The sequence below is a fragment of the Lepisosteus platostomus genome, chromosome 27, assembly GCF_059453375.1.
Source record: "Lepisosteus platostomus isolate fLepPlt1 chromosome 27, fLepPlt1.hap1, whole genome shotgun sequence".
NCBI classification, from domain to species: domain Eukaryota; kingdom Metazoa; phylum Chordata; class Actinopteri; order Semionotiformes; family Lepisosteidae; genus Lepisosteus; species Lepisosteus platostomus.
In genome coordinates this window covers 8,153,985-8,172,158 of record NC_142637.1, presented here as the reverse complement: position 1 = coordinate 8,172,158, position 18,174 = coordinate 8,153,985, and the positions used below count along the sequence as shown (strand labels likewise).

At 50.1% G+C, this 18,174-nt stretch overlaps 1 protein-coding gene and 1 long non-coding RNA gene across 2 annotated transcripts in view; both read right to left on the bottom strand.

The window, feature by feature from the left end:
- LOC148639243 (uncharacterized) overlaps positions 1-7,593 on the bottom strand; it is a 28,683-nt gene extending 21,090 nt beyond the window's left edge. The window contains exons 1-2 of the long non-coding RNA XR_015930859.1: positions 6,966-7,593; positions 3,625-3,707 (exon numbers count right to left, since the gene is read on the bottom strand). This is a non-coding gene — a long non-coding RNA (uncharacterized LOC148639243). The remainder of the gene's footprint in view (positions 1-3,624; positions 3,708-6,965) is intronic.
- Positions 7,594-8,558: 965 nt separating this feature from the next.
- The window catches only part of rgmd (RGM domain family, member D), a 33,985-nt gene continuing 24,369 nt past the window's right edge, over positions 8,559-18,174 (bottom strand). The window contains exons 5-6 of the mRNA XM_088622212.1: positions 16,134-16,636; positions 8,559-10,110 (exon numbers count right to left, since the gene is read on the bottom strand). Of these exons, the coding sequence (XP_088478338.1) occupies positions 9,397-10,110; positions 16,134-16,636 (1,217 nt within the window). The 3' untranslated portion in view covers positions 8,559-9,396. The remainder of the gene's footprint in view (positions 10,111-16,133; positions 16,637-18,174) is intronic.

The window sequence follows — 18,174 nt, the reverse complement described above, 5'->3', positions numbered from 1 at the left end:
CTGAGGTGTTCAACAAAATGTGGCGTAACAGACGTATGTGCATAAATGCTGTGTTTTTCAGAATCCAGCAAACTGCCAAACATACGGCAATTTTATTAAATCATCATCATCCATCTTCTACTGTTGGGTCCGTGTGCCCAATTGAGCAGTTCTGCATTCTGCAAGTCTCACGACTGGGATGTGTCACAGCAGGGACTGATTAAAGGCTCAGGACCGCAGGTGCACTGCAGTGGACGGGGAAGATGGAAGGTCAGTGCAGGACTTCGCAGGTGTAGCCCTCAAGGCCAGCCAAGCCATCTGTTACTTAACCTTCCGAGCAGGAACCCCAAGTCCGAACTGGGGGGGGGCGACCCTGCCGAGAAGCACCAATCCGAATGTGTTCTGCAGCGACTCTCCCCCCCAGGGTTATCCAATTCGTCAGCCGCTGTGATCAATGAAAATTAAAATGACTGGAAAAAAAAGCACGGCTGTGCAGCGGCACAGTATCAGTTATACCAAACCACCAAGGAGATCCATTAAATAAACTATAAATTTGCCTAATGGGAATCATTTTCTGTTCTAGAGTGGCACATTTAAAGTTACATGTGCAATTCCACAGTAAACTACAAAGCCCCAGCAGTTTAAGAGCTGAAAATCGAAACAATTCTAAATCAATAAAGTGTTCAAGTAACTGAGAGCTCATATGGATTAAAAACTATCAGACACCAGGGTAATTGTCAGACCTCACACCATATATTCAGCAGATACCCCTCTAACACTCGTTATTAGAAAGCTACTGACCCCTCGTTTCCATCGTTCATTTGGGATTATCATGTTGTTCAAAGCTGATACAATTTATCTTCCTGACTGAAATGGTAACCTGTGTATTGGGCCTTTAAAACAACATACAAATTCTAATTACATTCACTGCAATCTCATTAAACCCTGCATCACTGAATGCAGCAGAGATGACATTATCTGTGGCAAGGGCAGTAAAGAAGAGGGTGAACATGTACAGCTGGTGTCAGCTGTAAATTTGATAAAACAATATTAGAAATGTTTTAAAAGAAGAAATAATATCACAGATGATTTCAGCCGCAGACACAAAAACACGTCTGAAGGCAGAATAAACATATTAAATGATCATTTCAAATGCACAGACAGTTTGTGAGAATACCACCCGGAAAGAGCTAACAGCTCCCAGAGCGACAAAATTGAAGAGCTGCAGTCTTGCTGCAGAACTGGTCAAATAGAACTGCTACGCAGAATGGTTGTCTAATATTACATAAAAAGCAGTAAGATAACATGATGAATACATGGGGAGATGGGTATGAACCCAGTGAAACCCACTGGCATACTTGAACAGCTTCTGATTTTCTAGCTCAACTGAAACCTAGTTTTCTCACCCTCTCGTCTAGACACATATCCCCCTCTAGTGGCAAACGGTAATCACTGCACTTAATGAGACGTGTAGTTCTTCATTTGTAGAGGGTCTGGCATTTTGATGTTAATTAACAACAAGAAATTAAGCGCTCATTAGTATCGAAGCTGTCAGTTGGTAAGACTACACTGGCACTGAAAAATGTGCAGCCTTCACTACTGCAATCCCAAGTCTGGTACCATTTCATATGAACTGAAGGAGAGCTTTCTCGTAAAATGACACCTTGTCAGAGCTAATGGCTGGAATCCAGACTTGCGTTGTTTTTTTAAGCAGACAAGCAGTTTATTACCAACAACCAACACGATAAATCACAACAAGCTCAGTCCACCTGCTTGAGTTAGGACAGCCAACCTCAGGACAGCATCGGAGAGAATAAAAACAAGCCTTTTCTGTAGTCAGTATTTCAATCATCTGTTTTTAACAAACTACTTGGTTTAGCGGTGCTAAAATACATACTTTATAAGAGAAAAGGGAAGGATTTTTTTGTTGAATAGCAAACACTGCCTGTAGAACAGTTCTCAGGCCCCACCAGTCTGAGGCTCGGGGTGTGCTGCTTGCTCATGACAGGTTCTGTAGCTCCTGATGTCAGTGGGGTACAGGGGTGGCACAAGGGTGATGGGGACTACTGGGGGTAACACTGCAAACCTAATGCACACCTCAGAGGAGAAACATGAATGCCCCAACTCCATGCAGTAATGTTAATCATACACTAGGGTATCAGCCTTCTCTATAGGTTTAGCAAAGACGAAAAAAAAATAGATGATTGGAGGAGGTGTGGCAGTAAAAACAGTTGGAATGACAGCTCTCCAACTTGCTTCTTGCAATATTCCAACAGGTCATAAGCTTGTCTTCAGAAAAAAAAATGAGAGGAGGCCAGTTGGGCTGTTTCGCTCATTTAAAGACGTTAAAGTCTCTTTACAAAAAAAAAAATCACAATTTTTTTTTGCACAGTAGCACGCAGCAGAGCAACGACTGGCTCAAGAAATAAATTGGACCAATTATGAGAAAGAGTGGCTGCTGGTCAGCACACAAGCCAGGCACTTCATCTTTATTACAATCAGTTAATGAAAATCAATCCTTCTCCTGATAAACTCTTATCTCCCCAGCGCCTCTGCGCACTGCACACAGGGAGATAATAAATTAGGGTAATATTGCCTTTGATGAGGGAGTGAATTGCAAATTATTGTAGCTTTCCAAGATTTATGATGCAGATACTTAATAACTGAGTTCCGTTTTACTAGCTTCTGGGGGCAGCAGTATTATTCGTTAAAAGTTTTTGCAATACTCCCTCATTAGGTAAAAAATGTACTCCAAGACATGCAGGTCTGACTCATGTCGCATCAAGGTAACACCCACCAAAAGTACTTAAAACATTTAAGCGTACTTAAAGATCTCAGGCAACCATTTATCAGGAAATTACGTTTGATGTCAGCTCAAAGGCTTCACATTTTCCTCAGACAGCCTGGCAAAATAGGAGACCCTCCTCTCATGGCTGACTGAGTGCTATCCTTCACAACATTTACACGCCACCCTGAAAAGCTGAACAACCTTTCCGCGTAAGAACCAGCAACATTACTGCAAGTAGAACATCACCTGGTTGTATCCCGCTTCCATTCTGACTCAAAAAGCATTTGGGAAGTCATTCCTTCGGCACTAACATTTTCCAAGACACTAGCCACTCAAAGCAGCCTTTACCACTGGGCCAAACTCTGTGTGTGCATATTCTGAGATACTGGTGGACACACTGCTGTTGTTTGCACAGATCGTACCTGACACTCCTCACAAAGGCCCCTGGACGACTGAAAACGATTTTGGAGCAAAGCTCTGGTTTGTGGCTGGCAGCTGACTAGCCTAACACCACATACTCCTGCCAAATTAAAATAAGCAGCCCGGACAGCATGTTTAAAATGAAGGATACACAACAAGGAACAATGACCAGAGCAAGCTCTTCGTGCTACCCTGGCCACAAGGCCTGACGCAGGGCTCAACATGGGTGGCAGTGCAGAAAGCTTGTGCTTATGGGGCCTGGTCATGAGGAAAACCAACCAGACCATCAAGCTGCAATTTTGGGAGAGCCGAGTTTAGAACAGGGACAAAAGGAGACCTGGCAGAAGAACCGGGTCACGGATCTGAGAACAGTAATGGCAAATGTGGGAGTCCAAGCCCCTGCCAGGACAGGGTCCACACTGGGGTGAAGGACGTACCTGCAGGAGACGCCTGCCTCCGTCCAGACCAGCGGGGGTGAAGAAGTGGGCAGAGAGGTGCAGGTCTCGGCGAGTCCACAGTTCTGGAATCAAGAAATTAAGTTTTTGGAAAAACAAAAGTGGAATCAAGACAGTCAATGTGCAATCTTCAGTGTTGGTAACAGAGCTGGAAATCGATCCATTTAAGCATTTCCAAGCGGCAATTTCAAGTCAGGTATGCCACTATACTATATAAACGGCAGCTACATCACCCCGCAACTCACAGCTGGCAGCCCACTGAAGCCCAGCGGGTGTCGGCAGTCTGTGTGGGTCCTAATGCCCCAGTATAGTGACGGGGACACTGTACTGTAAAAAGGCAGCGTCCTTTAGATGAGACGTAAAGCTGAGCTCCTGACTCTCTGTGGTCATTAAAAATTCCAGGGCGTCTCTCGAAAAGAGTAGGAGTGTTAATTCCATCATCCTGGCCAAACTTCCTCTGGGCCTTTACCAAGCATGGCCCTCTTATTATCCCCATCTATGAACTGACTTCATCGTTTTGCTCTCCTCCCCCACTGATAGCTGGTGTGTGGCACGCTTTGGCTGCCAATGCATCATTCAGGTGGGGGCTACACACTGGTGGTGATGGAGGCGTGTCCCCATTACCTGCACAGCACTTTGAAAAGAGTGTCCAGAAAAGCACTATGTAAGTGTAAGGAACGAGTTACTATATTTGACATCATCGCCACATGCACTTCTGTACCAGTGGTACACTCTGGTGCAATTCCTCTTCTTGTAAAAGCTGAAATATCTATGCTCCGGGGGTTCCCCACTATGGCCTCAAATTTTGTGGCCTCATTAACAGAAGCAAGGTGGGACCTCAACCTCCGTTGTTGATGGCAAATCAGCAGCCCCAGGGAAAAAAAGCACTCTCTGGGGCTGCCTGCCCTGCCTGTCAATCTACAAATGAGGATATGCATAGCAATCCATTTATCTTGCTAGCTTCTCCATTAATTTCAAATTAATCTCCCAATTGGAAAAAAAAATCAATCTTTTTTTATTCATTAACGAATTAATTGCCCTTGTTTATCCAGAGAAAGCAGCAGGGTGAGTATTTCTGAAGCAGAGATGAAGGGATGAGAAGTAATTATGAAGCAAACATGAAACCGTATCCACTGGAGATTCCAGTGGGCCTGCGTAATTACATGGCACTGGGGATTTTACTGGTGTGCTTGTTCTTTTGCCTTAACCTTGATGATGCAATCAGTGCAGCTGAGATGGTATGAGGGAGCTGCACAGTCAGGTCAGTAAGCCAAGGTACTTCACACAGATCACTCCAGTGAAATACTCCGCCACACAAGTGGGTCCAATCCAGATCGGTGTTGGAAAACTGGGAATTTCTTCTCAATCTTAACTGGTTTGGAGGGGGGGGGGAGGCTCAAGGCAGCACAGAGAGCAGAGCAGCCGTTAAAAATTGCAGAGTTAAAAAATGAATTAAAGCTCAAACGAACCTCAGAGGGACAGCACAGCCCATAAATACGGGCGAGGGCAGCGAGCAGGAGCCCCATTAAAGCCATATACCCGTCAGTCTGTTAACGACTGGCAGCCTGGCCTGGCTGCGCTAATGCAAAGGCAAGATTGCTGGGGTCAGGTTTTACTGCTGGGCTCAAGCAATTGCTTTTTTTTTTTTTTGAAGGCATTAAAAAAAAAAATAACCGAGAGATCCCGGAGCACAGATGATGCAGGACCTCAGGCGTCTGTCAAGAGTACTGCGATTGTTGTGGTTAAGAAGTCGCCAAGTTCTGTCCCTCTGGTCCGTCTTGCCCACCTCATGTCTCGCCGGAGTGTCCACTGGAGAAGTGGAGACACTTCTACTGGGGACAGGACTAAGACTTCTGTTGCTCAGCAGCAGGACCCACACCTCGGATCTGGGGAAGCTACAGGATCTTGAAGCAAAGGGAACTGATGAAGACGAAAATCAAGAGCCATTCAGCCCATCTGGCGTGTCTGGTTGCTAGTGAATAACAAGTAGAGGACCGTTTCCCCCGTTTGACTCCTACACATTAATGACTCCACCAGTGGCTGCAGTTCCTACCCCAGTACCTACCCCCCCAAAATCAATAAAACAGGGTTAGAGAATGGGGAGACCAGAAACACAGACTAGGGGTGCGAGCTGGCATCTGCACTCTGGCTCAATGTGTGCTGTGGTCCAATGCATCCCTGTGGCGAGGTCACTCAACGCCGGGGGGTCAGCCTGCAGTTCGCGCCCTCCTGCTCACGACTCGAGAGTTGCCAGCCAGGTTCTGTGACCCGCTTCAAGCGGCCATGAGAGGGCAGCCATGACTCCTCCCGACACGAACGGACCACCAATGTCACCATGTGTCCGGGAGCGCCATCATCGGGGCCCGGTTCTGTAGCGGAGCAGCTTCACACAAGAACCCAGAATGCGCTTTCATCTCAGCTCAGGCACGGCGCCAAATTTGAATGTCAGTTTCTTTAAAGGGGGAGCCGCAGTCCCAATTTCTCAAAACTTTTTATTAAATCTAAGTAACAAAAATAAAATTCAGTGACGTTATAGAAAAATTTCACAGACCCTGAATCAAACACAAAATCATACTGTACTGTAAGTCTCCATGAACCCCTGGTCTCACCACAGGCAAGAGCGAGAGATCCCCCAAACTGTGACATTAGACGGCCCTTCCCTCTCACTAGTCACTGCGATGACTTATGTGATGTACAAGTGAATAAGCAAAGGTGGTTCGCTTGTGAAAAGTCCACTGGCATGTCCCAGTGGGATCTGCATGCAGGGTGAACAAGTAGTGTCCATCGGCAAAACAGTCTCAAAGTTGAGAAAAATACTTCCGTTAGATTAAAAGAGATGTATTACAATGTCACAGGGCCTCACATCACCAGATGTTTAGATGCCTCGTTCTGAAGCACAGAACATGGCCCTGCGCATACTTGGAAATGTCTTCTATTTTGTTATGTCAATTGGGGGTAAATCTTTTCACTAGTTACAGTGTACAGGTTACTTTCATGGTGCTGTTAAATGAATTCATCAACGCTGATTCTTTCTAACCCCGAAATATTTAAATAGCCCTGCTATTTAAAAACCCCTCCTTGAACTGAAACCCCACCTGTGCCCCCCACCTCCTCCCAGTACGAAGGAGCCATATGGTCCCCCTTACGGAAGTGAGGTCAATGAAGAAGGGCGTATGGGAAAAGAAACTGAAGATAAACAAACTTCAGGGTGTCAGAGGCAAGGTGAAAATTAATTTAAAGAAGTAAAAGACATTTGTTAAGGGATACAGAGCCCACAATACTTAGCCAACTGTAAACAGTTTATGTAACAATTATTTTAATACCTGCTGTAGTTCAGTGAGAGAGAGCTGAGGAGCCTCTGGAGTACACCTGTCTCTCCTCCATGTCTTTTACCGATGCAAGGACTTCATCTTCCAAAGTAACCGGCTCCACAAGCAATGTTAAAAATCCGTAACATGTGCCTTATCATTCTAACGACTGCCAGAGAAAACTACAGACATTTGGAAAGGCCGGCGTTTCGGCGTACGGAGCGGTTCCGCAAGTGTCTTGCAGGTGACGACGAAGGGCTCAGACAAGTGACTGGCACAGGCTGGGTTATTGCGACGGAATAAACGGAGGACACGCATCCAGCCTGATCCTCCGACCTTTCCGTTTCGCACGCTTGCCGTTAAAAAAAAAAGGCGAGTATGTGCCGAACGTATTCGCTAGAAATTAAAAGAGGACCGTGCGCCTTCCGGCGACCACGCTGAGCTGGAAACTCAAGTGACACACTGGCTCGGCGGCGCCGTTTCGATACTTTTTATAGCTGCCAGACGAACTGCACTGTGGGAATCCTCGCAAAAAAAAAAAACTCCCTACTTTTGGCGCCACCTGTCACGCAGCTCGTGAACCCTTGCGCTTGCGCGGTTCGAGAACAGTCCGGTACCATTCATATGTAATGAATATATTGTAACGCTTACGGCCGACAGGTACTGTGTAAGAGCCGGCGTAAGAGCCTCGTCCCCCCCACCACTGCCGTTGGCCAGCAGCCATGTCACCCTGCAACTCATTACTGGCAGACTGGAGCCCAGAAGGTGTGAGCCTGGCCAGTACCTGGAGGGGAGACTCCTGGGAAAAACTAAGGCTGCTGCTGGAAGAGGTGTTAGTGGGGCCAGTAGGGGGCGCTCACCCTGCAGTCTGTGTGGGTCCCAATGCCCCAGTATAGTGACGGGGACACTGTACTGTAAAAAGGTGCTTTCCTTTGGATGAAATGTAAAACAGAGTTCCTGACTCTCTGTGCTCATTAAAAATCCCAGGGCGTTTCTTGAAATGAGTAGTCTCCTGGCCATATTTCCCCCTGCTCTTTACCAGTCTTGGCCTCCTAATAATCCCCATCTCTGAACTGGCTTCATCACTCTGCTCTCCTCCCCACTGAGAGCTGGTGTGTGGGGAGCGGACTGGCGCATCACCCAGGTGGGGGTACACACTGCTGGTGGTGGAGGGGATCCCCATGACCTGTAAAGCGCTTTGAGTGGAGTGTCCAGAAAAGCACTATATAAGCTACCAGACGGGCTAGATGGGCCCCATAGCCTCTCCTCGTTCATCACCTTTCTTGAGTTCTGATGCCTCAGCCCTACGGGTCAGCTCAGTGATCGATCAAGAGATGCCCACTGGTCTCTTCTCACCCAGCAGGCCAAGCTTCCACACAGAGCCCAGTCCTGGCTAGAAGGGCTGATGATCTGCAAGAAGCAGAACCCCACTTTCCGCTCACAACGGCCAGCAAACCCCTTCCTTCGGGGGCCGGGATCCGGGAGTTGATGGGAAAACCTCCACTGCGGGGAAGTTCAGGAACGCCGGGGGAAAAACCCAGAACCAGGACCCTCGCAAGAGCGAGCACGGCTGTATCGAAACCATCAGAAAAACAGTACAGGCCGGAGTTCCGTTCGACACTTTTTAATAAGGAAATGAAGATTAAATGGCAGCATATTAGTTTCTTTTCTTCTTACAAATTTGTAATATACAGCTACACAACAGCAACACTGGTGTACAGCGACAGGAGAAATAACTATGTACAGGCACATTTACATTTTATAAAACACATATATACACTCTTTTAATATATTATTATATAGAGCATTTGTCTCTCATTCTTAAAAAATAACCTCTGGAAGCAGACGGGCTCGGAGGAGAGCCCGCACGAACAGCGGACGGATCTGCCCCCCCCACTCCTTTGCCTGGGCCAAAATGAAAAAAGGAAAAGGAAAGGATAGGTAGTATTTTCACACAGTTGTTGGCGAATAGTACCTTTGAAGTGAGTGTCATGATTATCAGTCCCACTGGAGTTCAGGTCCGATTCCGAGTTTCAGGAGCGGATTTGGGTTCGGATCCAGTCACCACAGCTACCCCCCTCGCCCCCACCCCACACACCCCGGGCATGATTTCCTTCAGGAATGGGCCCTTTCCGTATCTCAGGAAGAGCTTACATATGTACAACACCACAAATGAGGGGATCAGCATTCCCAGGGCACAGCGCTGTTGCCTGCGGTTTCCCCCGCAGTCCAGGGACAGGGACTGGCGCAGTCAGCAAAGCCAGGACCGGCCCCGGCAACGCTGCTCCGGAACGCCCTCCGGAACGCGACACCCGGGAGAGAACGGCCAAACGCTCCTCCTCCTCGCGATTCTGGAGCTGGAAGGGGGGGGAGGGAGGCAGGAAGAGCCCAGGACTGTGACCCCCCCTCCTCTGTTCGTGCGGGGCTCCTCCTTCCCTCTCCTATTCTACAACAGCAGCAGCAGCAGGGCCGCAAGGACCAGAGCGGCCTGCAGGGCGGCGCCGGAGAGGCACAGCCCCCCGGTGCCCAGTCTGTGCAGGGGTGCGGCCCCGCCGGGCAGCGGGGGAGTCCTCGGCGAGTTCCGCTTCAGCTTGCTGGGGGGCAGGGCCTTGAGGTCCTCTAGGGCCACGTAGGCCGCCATGGAGAACTCGGGGTCCCCCGTGGTGAGCAGGTCGAAGACGCAGGACTGGAAGTAGACGTCCTCCACCTGCAGGATCTCCCAGCACTTGGCCGTGGCGCGGTCCACCGTGTAGGCCTGGCGGGGGGGCAGCCCCGGGGCGGGGGCGGGGGTGGCGCCGCCCGCCCGCGGCCCGGGCCCGAGGCCCTGCTGGCCCAGCGTGTGCTCCTTGATCAGCTCGCCGCGCGGGCAGCCGTGCAGGCAGAGCTGCAGGCCGCCGCTCTCGTCGGACAGGCTGAGGGTGTCCTCGGGCACGCGGATGGCGAAGGTCAGGTAGCGCCCCACCTGCCGCACGACGATGGTGGTGCCGATGTAGCGGGCCTTGATCTCCACCTGCGCCCCGCCCCGCTCCGCGATCCACAGGCTGCCCCCCTCGCCCCCTCCGCGCGTGCCGTCCAGGAAGGCAGCGGGCAGGTCCTCAGTGGTGGCCTGGTACACCTTCTGCTCGGTGCAGCCCCGGAACGACTTGAAGATCACGGTGATCTGCGGAGAGAGGGAGGAACACCATCAGCCTCCCGGTAGACCAACTGGCCCGACGGCACCAGAACACGAAGCAGAAGCTAATGGCTCGCCTGGTCCGAGATACGGAGAGTTAGCGGCCAGATTTACGACACAAAAGAAACAATTTTACTATTCATGCAGAAGGTGGAAGACTGGTTTGTACATCCGGTTGCCTCTGAAACTTCACCAGGTACAGCTGGAGACGCACAGTATGCGTGCTCGTTAGAGGGGAACTGCAGTCCCAATTTCTCAGACCAGTTATTACATTTGGGAAACTGAACACATTCATTGACGGTATAGAAAAGAGTCACAAATTTCAAATCCACGCAAAGTCGCGAGTGCTGTGAAAGTACTGGATGTCGCCATGTTGTCACAGACCCCTGGTCTGGCCACAAGCTTGAGTTCCCACGAGCTGAGAGCCCTTCCTGCTCACTAGTCACTAAAGTAATGTGATGTACAAGAGAATACGTCCAACAGACATTTCACCGCAGAAATGTCCCAACATGATATTAGTAGTATTTATTGGCAAAACATTCTGGAAGCCAAGAGCAATATTCCTATTGGATTAAAAGAGATGGATTCACAAGCCTGCTGGTTTACAGTGTAATAGGGATGCTTCACCTCACCGGAAGTTGTTGCCTCGTTCTGAATCGCAGAACTGGCACTGCGCACACCTGGAAATGTGATCTATTTTGTGTTGTAAATTGGAAGTTTTACAAGTTACTGTGGTTCAGGTGGGGAGCTGCGTCAGCATGCGCAGTCTGCAAAGGAACAAGTAATAGGTTTATTCCCTGCTGAAGAGAGAAGAAAGGAAACACACCTGAAGAAGGCTCCACAGCCGAAACGTTGTTTTCTCTCTTCTCTTTTCAGCACGGAATAAACCTATTACTTGCTCCTTTGCAAGTTACCGTGTACATTTGACTTTTACTGCAGTTTGAAATGCACTCATCAATGCTGATTCTATCTATGAAAGAGCATCGCAGCTCCCCTTTAACACACAACATCCTGCAGACACCGGGCACACGTGTTCCACAACAGGAAAGCCAGGAAATCCTAAATGCTTAAACCACTGGTGCACAAGGGGTCAAAAAAACTCTTTTGTTGCTGGAATAATGAAACAAGACCTAGCAGTCTGGTCATTCTAGAACAAAAATGCTCCCTTAAAAATCGTCAGCAACAGCAATTAAGCCTTCATGTTTTCCACACACGTCTCTCTCAAGGGAAGGAGAAACCCCTGCTGGCCCACAGGCACCTTAACAGCACCTGCCTCTTCAAACACAGGTCCCCACCGTGCCGGGCTACTGGACCAATTCTGAACCCAGGCCCAGCGGCCGCCAGCCCTGAGGCCCCGGCCTAGACAGGTCCCCCCCCCACTTCGGCCCCCTGCTGGTCAGAGGACACAGACCCCTCCTTCACACCTCACCTGGGCTAGCGTTTCCCAGCATTCCCTGACAACCTGACAATTTCCACAGCACAAAAAAACCCTACTACAGCACTAAAACACCACACCGGCAGGACAACGCCACGCGCTCACAAACCGATGGGGGCCAGCTGAGAGAATGGAGGGGCTTGTCGAGAGCCAACCAGCTGCTAAGCGGGATACTTTAGTACTCTCGGTGTCGAAGGGGCACGAGATAGAGACGCACAAGAACACAAACGTGCTGCACTGGTTTGCCATGCTCACAGGCATGACAGCGGCTCAGTGCCTTAAAAAAAGAGCAGAGGCACCCTAGAAAAACAGTAAAAGCATCTGTACAGCCAGGTTCCTTTGCGACCGCTTCAAAGCTCTGAAGGTTTTGAAGAAGTTCCAGCAGGGAGCTGCGTCAGCATGCGCAGGCTGCAGAGGATCAGGTAAAGGTAAATTCTACTCTGAAAGGGAAAGAAAAGAGGTGTAATCTGTAGAAAAACGGTCTCTTCTTCTCAGTGTGGAATTACTCTTTACCTGTTCCTCTTGAGACGTTTTGTCTAAGCACCAAGACTGGCTGGGCCTGCAGAAAATACAGGAACTGCCCAGGGTGTCCACTAAGATGCAGGACAAAAAACCACCGTGAGAATCCTGACAACTACGCCACACACAGGCACCAGCAGTGCCCTCAACAGCACGACCCTGTGTAAGAGCCCACGTGCGAAAGAGCAATTGCCAAGCTGCAAGAGCCACAAATCAAAAATACCAAGTTGGGCCACCAGGGGGAACCAGTTCACCACAGAGCCCAAAATCCCTTTTAGGATCAGCCAGTCAGTACTCTTGGGCCCCCAGTGACTGCTGCTTTTAACCCACACCTGCTCAGCTTCTCTCCCAAAGGTGATGCTTCTCCAGTCTGGCCATTTTATAAATAGGTCTGCTGTGGCTGTTTGGTGGGATGAAAACTACAGCCCCCAATCAAAAACCTCCCTTCCAGCATGCACTAAACTGTCACCCTGAGCAGGAGTTCTACCCCGGTTTAAGAAACAATTACAATGCCCTGACTGCAATGCACAAGAGCCACATTCAGGCACCGCCAACCTCCTGCGCATGTACTACAATCACACACCGCCTTGCATCACCGTCAGCTGCCTTGGTACTAGCTCCAGCCCAACTTTCTCTCATTTTGAAAAAGGCTCTTCTGTTGTCACAAACCCTGCACCTTTGAAGACACATTTCAACTCCACCGAGAGAAACACGGGTCGGGTGTCTCTACGCCCCCAAATCAAACCGTCCGGTAAACTGCTTGGACAGATCTGACGTGGCCTCAGCACAAGGAGAATTTCTGCCTTTGCATTGATGGAACAGTCATGAAATGCAAGTGGGGAAAGGAAACTTGGTTCACTGACTTTACTGAACCCACACCAAGGTTTCACAACCTTAAAGAATAAAAAATATAAAGACAGCTTTCAAAATCCCGACAATGTCAGTCCAACGGATTGAAGGATTCAAAGCAATACACAGATCAGTGGACACAGGTGGGAACTACTTGGAAACGTTTAAAACTGGGAGGAACTTCTTTACACAAAGGGTTGCAGTAGTATGAAACAAGCTGCCCATGTTGTCGAAACCAATACCCTGGCTTCTTTCAGCCAGAGGAGATCCGAGGATCAATTAGCGACTAACTACGAAACAAGACCAATTCTTTTTAGCCTCTTGTGTTCTTGCAGAGGGACACAGTGGGGTCCACCTGCAGGAAAAGTGAGTTACAGGGACACAGGCCATTCCAAGCCGGCACGTTCTCGCAGTGTTTAAGACAGCACACCAGTCCTTAAACCTCATCCCCCCACCCCACCTTCATTCCGGATCTGATTTTCTCCGGAGAGATGGGGGAATTCCTCTCTCATTGCAGTTAATTCCACTGCTGCTCCCCGGGGGAGGCCGAAACAACATCGGCCTGTTTGCAAAGGAAGTGAACCCAGAGGCAGCGGCTGACCTCCAGGGAGAGAGCAGAGCCCCTCTGCAGCAGATCCGGGGGCAGCAGCTTGAACTGTGCCTACTCGCCCCCTCCCTCCCTCTCCCGACCCGCTCCCCACTCCCATGGCCACACTCCGAGCGCAGGAATCAAGCCCAGCTGTTCGCATGCCAATATCAGCCATTTCCAAGTCAGAAAGAGAGAATTATCACTGTACTGCTGGCCTTAGTGCGCCCAGGTCTTAACTGCGATTTGCTTTTTCACAGGTCTCTACTGAGCCGGTCGTGAACTGGCACACGCTTATGAGTTAGGAACTCATTGATCCAAAGACCTCAACCAGCCAGGACGAAACAGGCCAGAGTATCCGCTTCCGACACAGGGGCCTGCAGCCTCGCATTCCACAGCCCGCTGGGTAAAAACGTGCCCCTCGTTCTCGGTTTCAAATTCACTTCCACATAGTTTCCACTGGTGTCTGTGGGCTGGCGTTTCACGGCCGATTCTGAAGCCGTCGGCTGAGCTGACTCGCTCGGTGCCTTTGAGGATTCTGAATATGCGCATCGTGAAATGTTTGGCAATTCTCAAGGCTGGATTTTTTTTGCAACCAGGTCAGAAACCTCTTGAACGTTCGGACATTTATTCCATCCCTCAGATGGGTAAATCCCTCCCATGATTAGGAAATATGTATCCAAATACTGGCAAAATCGCAGTGAAAAATGTCAGCCCAGAAAAAGGAAGAAAAACCTGCTTTTGGACAAGGTCTGTGAAGACCTCGCCTGAGCCGAGCTCCAAGCCATGGAGATCCAGTCAAGTCAGAATGATGCACCTGCGCGGCCAGTGGCTGAACCGGACAGAGCTAACATGAGCAGAAGGCAGCCCGAGACTTAGGACTGGGTAAACCAGATAGCAAAATGTGAGCAAAGGCGATCCTCTCCCTTCTCCATTGCTGCAACAAAGCCAATCTCATGCTCCAGTTTCAATCAATGGGACCGGATATATGTCTGTGCGCGTCCAAAACACCATTCAGCTGAATCTGCTGTGAAAGGTTTGGAGGGGGCAGCATACAGCCCTGCTTTCTAACACGGGCATATCCTTCCTGTGGGCAGACTAAGCGCCAACTCATTACAGTGACAAAGATGTGGAAGGGCATAGCTTCCGGAATGAGCGAGCAGCAGAAATGATTCCGGCTACACTTACAAGCAAGCTCGGAGTCCCCATACAACAATAAAGGAGGGATACTAGGCTGTCTTGGATATAAACTACTGATGAGCAAATATCAATATTAGTTCAGGTGGGGAGCTGCGTCAGCATGCGCAGTCTGCAAAGGAACAAGTAATAGGTTTACTCCCTGCTGAAAAGAGAAGAAAGGAAACACACCTGAAGAAGGCTCCACGGCCGAAACGTTGTTTTCTCTCTTCTCTTTTCAGCACGGAATAAACCTCTTACTTGTTCCTTTGCAAATATTAATATTAGCCTACTTTTGCAATTCCTGTTTTATGAAGAGGCCTGTGCAGTATATTCTCTACTCCAATCCAATACATGCGTGCACCTTTTTTAGACCTGATGCAGGTCAAAGAGGTGAAAAATTACTCTTTTCCCTTTCCTCGAACCAGGAGTCTACTCTAACCTTGCCATTTTCAAGATTCCCAAGAACTAAGAAAAATGTGACTTTTTTCAGCACTGCAGACTGTTAAGGCACAATAATTTAACCAATCCCAAAAAAACTTCCAGGAGATCTGATCAATGTTTTATGGTAGAAACAACAGCTGGCAAAGAGGCAGGAAGACAGTCCCAGCTCCTTGACTGACCATCTGTTGGCAGGAACACAGATCTTAACACATTTAACGAAGAGTGCTGAGCTTGGTCAGATCAAGAAAGATCAAGCAGAGGTAAATGCCATGTGCAAATAAACACTGCTCCTACAGTTAAAGGGAAACTGCAGTCCCAATTTCTCTAACCCGTTATTAAATCTTGGGAACAAAATAAATTGTCAGTAAAGATTTATTTTTTTACAAATTTCGAATTTATGCAACTTTGTTCAGTTGCCATGTTGTAGCAAACTCCTGGTCTCATCACGGACGAGAGCACGAATTCCCACGAACTGCGATGTCATGCCGCCCTTCTTGCTCTCTAGTCACCGTAATGACTAATGCAATGGGATGGGATGAGCAAATAAACACAGGTTGTGCTGCAGACATTCCACTGCAGAAATCTCACAACGTGATCTGCATGCAGAGTTAACAAGTAGTATTTGTTGGCAAAACCGTCTCCAACTCGAGAGCAGTATTCCTATTGGATTAGAAGAGATGGATTCACGAGCCTGCTGGTTTACAGTGTAACGGAGCCACAACACATCACCGGTAGTTTTGTTGCCTCGTTCTGAATCACAGAACATGGCGCTGTGCACACCTGGAATTTCGTCTAGTCCGTGATGTAAATTGGAGGTTTTACTGTACTGTACTGTGTACATTTTACTGCCACTGCGGTTTGAAATGCGCTCATCAATGCCGATCCTTTCTAACCCCGAAACAGAAAAACAGCTCCGCAGTTCCCCTTTTGAGGCGCAGGGACGACCCGGAAGCGAAGAGAACCCCCAGCGGGGTGCCCGGCGGCGATACGGGGTGCACCCACCTTGCTGGTCGCCGTGGCGCTGGACCCCTGCACCACGGGCACGTTGGTGACCTGAACCGACAGGTAGCGGTTGTCAATGAGGGGCCAGGCCCCCTCCACTTTGCAAGTCTGAAACTCGTCCCGGAACGTCCGCAGGTGGGGGTCCCCGAACAGCCCGCAGTGGGCGTACTTCTTGGGGGGCCCGGCGGCCAGGGCGCGGCTCTCGTAGTCGCAGAGCTGGGGCGCGGCGGGGTGCGGGGTGCCGGGGGCGCGGGCCGGGGAGGTGGGCCCGGCGCTGGAGCAGTTGTGCTGGGCGAAGAGCTCCTTGATGCGGAAGACGGCCGAGTGGTAGACCAGGTCGCCGCGGCAGCCGCGGGCAGTGCGGCGGGTGCACAGGGAGTAGGCCCGCAGGGCGGCGCAGTAGTCCGGGTCGGCGGGCGCCTCCTCCTGCAGGCCGCCGGCGGGGGAGGTGGCCGACACGTACTCCGAGTTACAGCGCTGGATCCGGCACTGCTGGCAGTACCCTGCAGGACGAGGGGGGCGGATTACACACACGGGCACACGGACAGCCTCTAGACCACCCTCCCCAAACCCAAAGGCAAGACGCCACGTCAACGCCGCGACCCTTTGAAAAGCCGCAGCGGGTTTCCGATCGGTTTTAAACGGCACTATTTCAAGCCAGGTCGTTCCGTCGCCTCTCAGACTTGCTCTGCATAAGAGCACCAGCGCTGATTAACTAGGGGGCGGGGCGGTGGCTCTGTGGCTCAGGATCTGCGCCTGTGGCTGGGAGGTTGCCGGTTCAAATCCCGCGGCCGGCAGAGGAATCCAACTCCGCTGGGCCCCTGAGCAAGGCCCTTCACCCCAGCTGCTCCAGGGGCGCTGTATAAATGGCTGACCCTGCACTCTGACCCCACGTTTACAGCCAGTATAAGATCAGATCACTTTATTGGCCCTATACAATTTCTTGCATTAGGAATTTGTCTTTTCGCAGACCCCAGCTTGCTCTCCATGAGACACACAGATGGGGAGAGAAGCTGGGGTGTGCGAAAAGACAAATTCCTAATGCAAGAAATTGGATAGGGCCAATAAAGTGATCTGATCTTATACTGGCTGTAAACGTGGGATGAGGCCACATTCGCAGTCTTGCTACCCAGAAGGGAAGGCGCTCTGACTTTTTGCTCGACGCCAACAGCAGTGAGGGGTCCAGCACGCCTCAGCCCCTGATTAAACTGCTCTTCTCTGCTTACGTTACCTCTCCGATCCCATCCAATACACCCGCCATCACGGCAAGTCTCCCGGGACACTTTTCCGTAAGGAATGTAACCACGGCCTGTAGCACCTCCAGGCGTTTCCACCTGTCCAGTTAAGCGAAGCAAGACTGTGCTCAAGACTTTTTTTTTCTTGTCGGGGCAGGAAAGGATGGAAGGGGGGGGGTCAGGGCCTCAGGAATTGGCAAATGAAAAAATGACAAGACACGGAGGGGGGGGCGCACTGCAGCCAAGGGTCCCGAGTGTGGGGCAGCCGCTCCGCAGCGCACACACAAAATACACACCTTAGCGTGTTCTTCAGCACTGTCGGCAAGCCTGAAAACATGCAAGGGAACCGCGACTGCTTCCCGCCTGGTGATCTGCTGCAAAGCCCGGAGCCGAGCGATGACTGCAGGCCAGCCGCTCCGCGGTATCGCGCACCCCCCCCCGAGCGCGTCTGCGGAAACCATGCAGCTCGAATGCGAGAGCACAGGTATCGGTGTGTCAAACTCGGGTCCCCAGATGCGTATCTGTATGATCCGTTCCAGGTTTTACTGGCTGCAGGTGGTTATTCTTGAGTCAGCACCAGGTGCAGGACATTTCATGCCTGTTGCCTTATTGGACTGAGCTGACACACCGTGCCATGTGGAGCTAATATTAATAATGCACACAATTTTCTGCTTCGTCAGTGGGATTTGTACAAGAGCCTGCAACAACCAAACATCGAAATGAATCAAACTGGTACTCCATATGAACCTTATTTGCACCTACACAGTATCAACGGAGACAGACAGGAAGGGGGGTGTAACGTAACT